Source organism: Ovis canadensis, chromosome 7 (genome assembly GCF_042477335.2).
Source record: "Ovis canadensis isolate MfBH-ARS-UI-01 breed Bighorn chromosome 7, ARS-UI_OviCan_v2, whole genome shotgun sequence".
In the NCBI taxonomy this organism is placed as follows: domain Eukaryota; kingdom Metazoa; phylum Chordata; class Mammalia; order Artiodactyla; family Bovidae; genus Ovis; species Ovis canadensis.
In genome coordinates this window covers 64,595,751-64,604,244 of record NC_091251.1, presented here as the reverse complement: position 1 = coordinate 64,604,244, position 8,494 = coordinate 64,595,751, and the positions used below count along the sequence as shown (strand labels likewise).

General features: G+C 42.3%; 1 protein-coding gene across 1 annotated transcript; it reads right to left on the bottom strand.

The window, feature by feature from the left end:
* Positions 1–746: 746 nt before the first annotated feature.
* On the bottom strand, positions 747–6,583 carry LOC138443651 (tetratricopeptide repeat protein 9C-like). Its single transcript, XM_069596438.1, has one exon. It carries the CDS (start codon positions 2,883–2,885, stop codon positions 2,370–2,372), a length of 516 nt encoding a protein of 171 aa, XP_069452539.1. The 5' UTR covers positions 2,886–6,583; the 3' UTR covers positions 747–2,369.
* Positions 6,584–8,494: the final 1,911 nt, after the last annotated feature.

Sequence of the window (8,494 nt, the reverse complement as noted above, 5' to 3'; positions counted from 1 at the left end):
CCTTCTATTCCTGCTTTCTGGAGAGTTTTTATCATAAATGGATGTTGAATTTTGTCAAAGGCCTTCTCTGCATCTATTGAGATAATCATATGGTTTTTATTTTTCAATTTGTTAATGTGGTGAATTACATTGATTGATTTGCGGATATTGAAGAATACTTGCATCCCTGGGATAAAGCCCACTTGGTCATGGTGTATGATCTTTTTAATGTGTTGTTGGATTCTGATTGCTAGAATTTTGTTGAGGATTTTTGCATCTATGTTCATCAGTGATATTGGCCTGTAGTTTTCTTTTTCTGTGACATCTTTGTCAGGTTTTGGTATTAGGGTGATGGTGGCCTCATAGAATGAGTTTGGAAGTTTACCTTCCTCTGCAATTTTCTGGAAGAGTTTGAGGAGGATAGGTGTTAGCTCTTCTCTAAATTTTTGGTAGAATTCAGCTGTGAAGCCGTCTGGACCTGGGCTTTTGTTTGCTGGAAGATTTCTGATTACAGTTTCAATTTCCGTGCTTGTGATGGGTCTGTTAAGATTTTCTATTTCTTCCTGGTTTAGTTTTGGAAAATTGTACTTTTCTAAGAATTTGTCCATTTCTTCCACGTTGTGCATTTTATTGGCATACAACTGCTGATAGTAGTCTCTTATGATCCTTTGTATTTCTGTGTTGTCTGTTGTGATCTCTCCATTTTCATTTCTAATTTTATTGATTTGATTTTTCTCTCTTTGCTTCTTGATGAGTCTGGCTAATGGTTTTTTTTTTTTTCATTTTTAAATAACAGCTTTATTTTTTCCTCATTGATACAGAACATAGCTTACTGTAACATCAAGTCTTAGGGTGAAAAAAAAAAAAAAGAAAATCAGAAAGCAAAACCAGCCCCAAACAAAGATAACACACAACCATGACATAATTTGGCAACAGTCTAGGCTTAGAAATTTAAGAAGCTTGGAAGAGGAATAAAATATTCCTCTTTTGTTAGTTGTGTCCTTGGACTTAGACTATTTGGTATAAAGACTTTTTGTTATAAGCAGATGGTTGGACTATTTAAGAGTACAGGGAGATAGAAAGAAGAGCCTAGTTCATCGAGAGACACATTACTGATTAAGAGAGAAGAGCTCTTTACACTCGGCAAGACCAAGAAGTTTTTGTCCGTAAACTGTTTCGATGATGGCTAATGACATGTACTTATTCCTTTCATTCATAAACACAGAGGCAGAGCTATTATGGTCTCATCTACTCTGTACAACTCACACATTGTGGCCATTAGAATAGGTGTGCAGGATGACAAAGGCGATCCCGGTTGAGGAAGCCTCCTACTGAGCCCTGGCTGTACCAGATCTACAGCCTGCACCTGTGCCCAACAAAGCTTCCAGAAAGTTCTGTCGGAGCTTAAAAGGCGCAAAGGAAAGAGAACCTTTCCTCACTGCTTCCCTCCTCTTTAAGGAATGGAGTTCTTACAAAATACAAGGTGACAGGTAAACAGATCTACGTTTCTATCCTGCTCTTTCCTCGTATTCTTTCTAGAAGACTTGGTAAACCCTTTCCTTTCTTAGAGAAATGAGCATCTTATAGGTATGCAACTATTAAAAATTAAAGTGTTCACAAGTCTTTTGGCATGAGGTCTTTTGAAAGGTTATAAAATATATAGTTAGATGCTTGACTCCAGGGGTTTTAAGATAGAAGGGTTTAATAAAAAAAATAAGTATACTGTATTAATGATCTGAGTGTGAACAATAGCAAGGCTACAATAGCTGGAAATTATCAAGAGAAACAAGAGGAACTAGATATTTTTGTGGCGGATAAAGAATCTCAATGTATGTGGAACATTAAGAAAAAGGAATTAATCAAGTAGTTACTTTTAAATCTTTCATTTATGAGGCATGTGGGTCCAACTTATTATTGTCTAGTTTCACAGTATTTGCCAGTTTGTGACCTGTGCAAGGGCTTCCCATTTTGACTTTAGGAATCTGAGGAAATGAAGGAAAAAAACTCCTTTCTGCCTGTCCTTATTACTTCATCTTCTGCTAAGCCTTCTCCTTTGTATATGACTACATCTACCAACATCTATCATCAAAATCCATGCCAGAGCTATGATTAATCCACCTATAACTGATGAGTGTTTTCTGGTTGTGTTTCTCAAGGCAAATGTTTCTGATATATAATACCATATATTAAAAGCCATATAAATAGAAAGATGGGGAAACAAAAACACAGACTATGTAAGTGATAGAAGAGTCTGTGTAGTACTAGAAACAAAACAGAAGTTCACCTCAGTCAGAGGTATGGGGTTAATTTCTCTTGCTGAGGCTCAGGTTTCCCTTTGATGGGTCTCTAACGGTTCATCTAAGTTCAAGTGGAGGGGTATCTTTCTTCTTTTAACCAAACATGCCCAGGTAGAGCTGCTTCTCTTTCCGATGGTAGCTGCTGAGCTCCAACTGTGTCCGCTGAAGGTACCTCCGGACATTGGCGTCTTTTGGCTTCCTGTTGATAGCAGCCATGAGGTAGTGCCGGGCCTGGTCATAGTCCTGCAGGTGGAAAAAGGCCACTCCAGCCCGATACAAGGCCTTGGCATTATCAGGCTGCCGCTCCAGGACCTTCTGGCTGTATTCTTTCACTCGTTCATAGTTTACTGGTTCCATCTGAAGGAGACAGGCAGCCAAGTTGTTGTAGCAATCTGTCTGGGTGGTGTGCAGTAGGTTTTCTTGTTCAGGTGTGAGGGCCGGGCCCTGAGGTCCCAGATTAGGTATCGGGGAGGGCAGACTTGGATCCAGACCCCGCAGCTGCAGCAGAGCTCGATGGTACCCACTTACAGCATCCCGGAACTTCCCTTCGTGGTAACACTGGTTCCCTTTCTCCTTGTAAAGCTGAGCCTCCTGCAGGCGTTTCTCCATAACTCTGTCGCCCAGTGCTCTTGAAGAATTGGGACGTGAAAGAACAACCGAAGCTTCAACAGCATTTGTTGACTTCTGGGCCGGGAGTTGGGGAACCGAGGTGAACGCAGTCCGTGCACCCCAACCACAGGCCGATGGTGATGCAGCTGTAGCCCCGCCCAGCTAAAAGCTCCCTTACGGGCACCGGCCAGCTCCCCGACCCCCTGTAACAGGCCAAACCCGAAGTCTCTTCACCGCACTTCGCTTTACAAGCGGGGAGCACGGAGCTGGCTAATGGTTTGTCAATTTTATTTATCCTTTCAAAGAACCAGCTTTTGGCTTTGTTGATTTTTGCTATGGTCTCTTTTGTTTCTTTTGCATTTATTTCTTCCCTAATTTTTAAGATTTCTTTCCTTCTACTAACTCTGGGGTTCTCCAATTCTTCCTTCTCTAGTTGCTTTAGTTGTAGAGTTAGGTTATTTATTTGACTTTTTTCTTGTTTCTTGAGGTATGCCTGTATTACTATGAACTTTCCTCCTAGCACTGCTTTTATAGTGTCCCACAGGTTTTGGGTTGTTGTGTTTTCATTTTCATTAGTTTCTATGCATATTTTGATTTCTTTTCTGATTTCTTCTGTGATTTGTTGGTTATTCAGAAGTGTGTTGTTCAACCTCCATATGTTGGAATTTTTAATAGTTTTTCTCCTGTAATTGAGATCTAATCTTAATGCATTATGGTCAGAAAAGATGCTTGGAATGATTTCAATTTTTTTGAATTTATCAAGTTTAGATTTATGGCCCAGGATGTGATCTATCCTGGAGAAGGTTCCATGAGCACTTGAGAAAAAGGTGAAATTCATTGTTTTGGGGTGAAATGTCCTATAGATATCAATTAGGTCTAACTGGTCTAATGTATCATTTAAAGTTTGCGTTTCTTTGTTGATTTTCTGCTTAGTTGATCTGTCCATAGGTGTGAGTGGGGTGTTAAAGTCTCCCACTATTATTGTGTTATTGTTGATTTCCCCTTTCATACTTGTTAGCATTTGTCTTACATATTGCAGTGCTCCTATATTAGGTGCATATATATTTATAATTGTTATATCTTCTTCTTGGATTGATCCTTTGATCATTATGTAGTGGCCTTCTTTGTCTCTTTTCACAGCCTTTGTTTAAAGTCTATTTTATCGGAAATGAGTATTGCCGCTCCTGCTTTCTTTTGGTCTCTATTTGCATGGTATATCTTTTTCCAGCCCTTCACTTTCAGTCTGTATGTGTCCCTTGTTTTGAGGTGGGTCTCTTGTAAGCAGCATATAGAGGGGTCTTGTTTTTGTATCCAGTTGGCCAGTCTTTGTCTTTTGGTTGGGGCATTCAACCCATTTACATTTAAGATAATTATTGATAAGTATGATCCTGTTACCATTTACTTTATTGTTTTGGGTTCGGGTTTGTACACCCTTTTTGTGTTTCCTGTCTAGAGAATATCCTTTAGAATTTGTTGGAGAGCTGGTTTGGTGGTGCTGAATTCTCTCAGCTTTTGCTTGTCTGTAAAGCTTTTGATTTCTCCTTCGTATTTGAATGAGATCCTTGCTGGGTACAGTAATCTGGGCTATAGGTTATTTTCTTTCATCACTTTAAGTATGTCTTGCCATTCCCTCCTGGCCTGAAGAGTTTCTATTGAAAGATCAGATGTTATCCTTATGGGAATCCCCTTGTGTGTTATTTGTTGTTTTTCCATTGCTGCTTTTAATATTTGTTCTTTGTGTTTGATCTTTGTTAATTTGATTAATATGTGTCTTGGGGTGTTTCACCTTGGGTTTATCCTATTTGGAACTCTCTGTGTTTCTTGGACTTGGGTGATTATTTCCTTCCCCATTTTAGGGAAGTTTTCAACTATTATCTCCTCAAGTATTTTCTCATGGTCTTTCTTTTTGTCTTCTTCTTCTGGGACTCCTATAATTCGAATGTTGGAGCGTTTCATGTCGTCCTGGAGGTTTCTGAGATTGTCCTCATTTCTTTTAATTCATTTTTCTTGTTTCCTCTCTGATTCATTTATTTCTACCATTCTATCTTCTATTTCACTAATCCTATCTTCTGCCTCTGTTATTCTGCTATTTGTTGCTCCCAGAGTGGTTCTGATCTCATTTATTGCGTTATTCATTATATATTGACTCTTTTTTATTTCTTCTAGGTTCTTGTTAAACCTTTCTTGCATCTTCTCAATCCTTGTCTCTATCTGTGTCTTTACCTTGTCTTTATCTGTGATTCCATTTTGATTTCAAGATTTTGGATCATTTTCACTATCAATATTCAGAATTCTTTCTCAGGTAGATTCCCTACCTCTTCCTCTTTTGTTTGGTTTGGTGGGCAACCCTCCTGTTCCTTTACCTGCTGAGTATCCCTCTGTCTCTTCATCTTGTTTATATTGCTGCGTTTGGGGTGGCCTTTTTATATTCTGGTAATCTGTGGAGTTCTCTTTGTTATGGAGCTTCCTCACTGTGGGTGGGGTTGTATCAGTGGCTTGTCTAGGTTTCCTGGTTAGGGAGGCTTGTGTTGGAGTTCTGGTGGGTGGAGCTGGGTTTCTTCTCTCTGGAGTGCAGTGGAGTGATCAGTAATGGGTTATGAGATGTCAAAGGTTTTGGAGTAACTTTGAGCTGTCTGTATATTGAAGCTCAGGAGTGTGTTCCTGTGTTGCTGGAGAATTTGTGTGGTATGTCTTGTTCTGGAACTTGTTAGCCCTTGGGTGGAGCTTGGTTTCAGTGTAGGTATGAAGGCATTTGATGAGCTCCTATTGCTTAATGTTCCCTGAATTCAGGAGTTCTCCGATGTTTTCAGGCTTTGAACTTAAGCCTCCTGCTTCTGGTTTTCAGTTTTATTTTTATAGTAGCCTCTAGACTTGTCCATCTATACAGCACCGATGATAAAACATCTAGGTTAAAGATGAAAAGTTTCTCCACATTGAGGGACACCCAGAGAGGTTCACTGAGTCACAAGGAGAAGAGAAGAGGGAGGGGGTAGTTAGAGGTGACTGGAATGAGATGCAGTGAGATCAAAAGAGGAGAGAGCAAGCTAGCCGGTAGTCACTTCCTTATGTGCGCTCCATAGTCTGGACCGCTCAGAGGTATTTACGGAGTTATACAGGGAAAAGGAGAGGGAGGAAGTAGACAGAGGTGGCCAGGAGGATAAGAGAGAGGAATGAGAAGGAGAGAGACAAATCCTGCCAGTAACCAGTTCCTTAGGTGTTCTCCACCGTCTGGAACACACAGAGATTCACAGAGTTGGATAGAGAAGAGATGGGGGAGAAAAGAGACAGAGGCCACCTGGTGGAGAAAAAGGAGGAGAGAGTGGTCAAGCCAGTAATCTCGCTCTCAGGTAAACTTGGGTAGTGAAGTTTGGGTTTTTAAATGTACAAAATTGACAACAAAAACCGAAGAGCAAAGATTAAAAATCTAGAGAAGAGGTTGGATTTTCAAAAGTACAATATTAAAGAAAAGAAGCAGAAGGAAAAAGGAAAAAAGAAAAAAAAAAGCCACAAGAATTATTAAAAAACAAACAAACAAACAAAAAAACAAACACCAATAACCACCCAAAGACTATATATGGTGTTTGCCTTAAAAAAAAAAGTCTTTTGTTTTGAATATGAATAATAGGTTATAGAAATAAAAATTAGAGGAGGAATAGAAGACTTAACTATTAAAAAAAAAGTCATAAAAAAGAAAAAAAAGAAAAGAAAGGGAATGATTTTAAAAATAGTAAAAATATACCTGGCCCTTCTCTGATGTTGTGGGCATTGTGGGGTCACTTTCAAGGCGGTTCCCTCTGTTTAACTTCTTCTTTATGCTGGTTTTTTAGGATCACTAGTTCAGTCGCGCTGTGGGGAGGGGGGATGCTGCAAACAAATAGCACTGTCGTGTGCAGGCAGTGTCTCAGCCCTGCTGGACCTGTCCCTTCTCGTGGTGTACAAACCGCTCCGGCTCTACGATGCTCAGCCGGGAACTGTCTGAGGCCGGCCCTAGGCTGCGTGCACTTCCCCGGTCTAAGCCACTCAGGTTTGGCGCTCAGGCAGCCCTCAGAGGCACAGATTTGGTTGGGACTGTGTTTTGTGCCCTTCCCGGGTCCGAGCAGCTCAGGAGTTTGGCGAGCGCGATAGCTGCGACTTGTCGCCTTTTCTGCCTCTGCTGCTCAGTTTTCTGGGTGGACCGCTGGCGCCCCTTGTGAGGCAGATGATGACTGTCCAGCACCCCCAGAAGTCTTAGCAAAGAAGCCTGCTTGCAGTTAGGTAAGTAAAGTCTCTCCAGGTCTGCAATTGCCCCTTTCCAGCCCTTACGGCTCTGGCTGCCTGTCCCCGGCGGGGGATGGTCTGCAGCCGGCTTTTTTCCGTTCCGTCCTTTGTTCTGTGCTCGGTCCTGGAGGTGTCTTATGTTCGAGCTTTTCGCGTGGTAGCTATCCCACAGTCTGGTTTGCTAGCCCAAGTTAGATCGTTCTGGTTGCGCGTGGGGTGTTCCTGCCCGATTCTTACAAAGCACTGCAGCCCGCGCCTCCCGAGCTTCCCTGCCCTGCCCCCACTTCCCAGTGGCGGATGCAGGCGTCTGTGCTGCTTTTCCGCTGGGGGAGTTACTGGTGGGCTTGTAATCTGTTGGTTTTAATTATTTCTTTATTTTTCCCTTCCTGTTATGTTGCCCTCTGTGTTTCCAAGGCTCACCACAGACTCGGCAGGGAGAGTGTTTCCTGGTGTTTGGAAACCTCTCTTCTTAAAATTCCCTTCCCGGGATGGGCTTCCCTTCCCGGGACGGAGCTCCCTCCCCGGGACGGAGCTCCCTCCCCACCTCCTTTGTCTCCTTTTTCGTCTTTTATATTTTTTCCTACCTGTTTTTGAAGACAATGGTCTGCTTTTCTGGTTGCCTGATGTCCTCTGCCAGCCTACAGAAGTTGTTTTGTGGAGTTTGCTCAGTGTTGAAATGTTCTTTTGAGGAATTTGTGAGGGAGAAAGTGGTCTTCCCGTCCTATTCCTCCGCCATCTTAGGACCGCCCCCTGCACTCCAGTATTCTTGCCTAGAGAATCCTAGGGATGGGGGAGCCTGGTGGGCTGCTGTCTAGGGGATCGCACAGAGTCGGACACGACTGAAGCGACTTGGCAGCAGTTTTGCTCTTAAGGCCTTTCCCTTGATTAGATGGAGCCCACCCAGAATATCAAGGATAACCTCCTTTCAGTTCAGTTCAATTCAGTCACTCAGTTGTGTCCAACTCTTTGCGACCCCATGAACCGGGTTCCCTGTCCATCACCAACTGCCAGAGTCCACCCAAACCCATGGCCATCGAGCCGGTGATGCCATCTAACCATCTCATCCTCCGTCGTCCCCTTTTCCTCCTGCCCTCAATCTTTCCCAGCATCAGGGTCTTTTCAAATGAGTCAGCTCTTCACATCAGGTGGCCAAAGTATTAGAGTTTCAGCTTCAACATCAGTCCTTCCAATGAACACCCAGGACTGATCTCCTTTAGGATGGATTGATTGGATCCCCTTGCAGTCCAAGGGACTCTCAAGAGTCTTCTCCAACACCACAGTTCAAAAGCGCTCAATTCTTCAGTGCTCATTTTCTTTATAGTCTTTATTTTCTTTATAGTCTTTTCTTTATA

Coding starts and splice junctions, on each gene's coding strand:
- LOC138443651 (XM_069596438.1), bottom strand. CDS start 2,885: ATGGAGAAACGCCTGCAGGAGGCTCAGCTTTACAAGGAGAAAGGGAAC.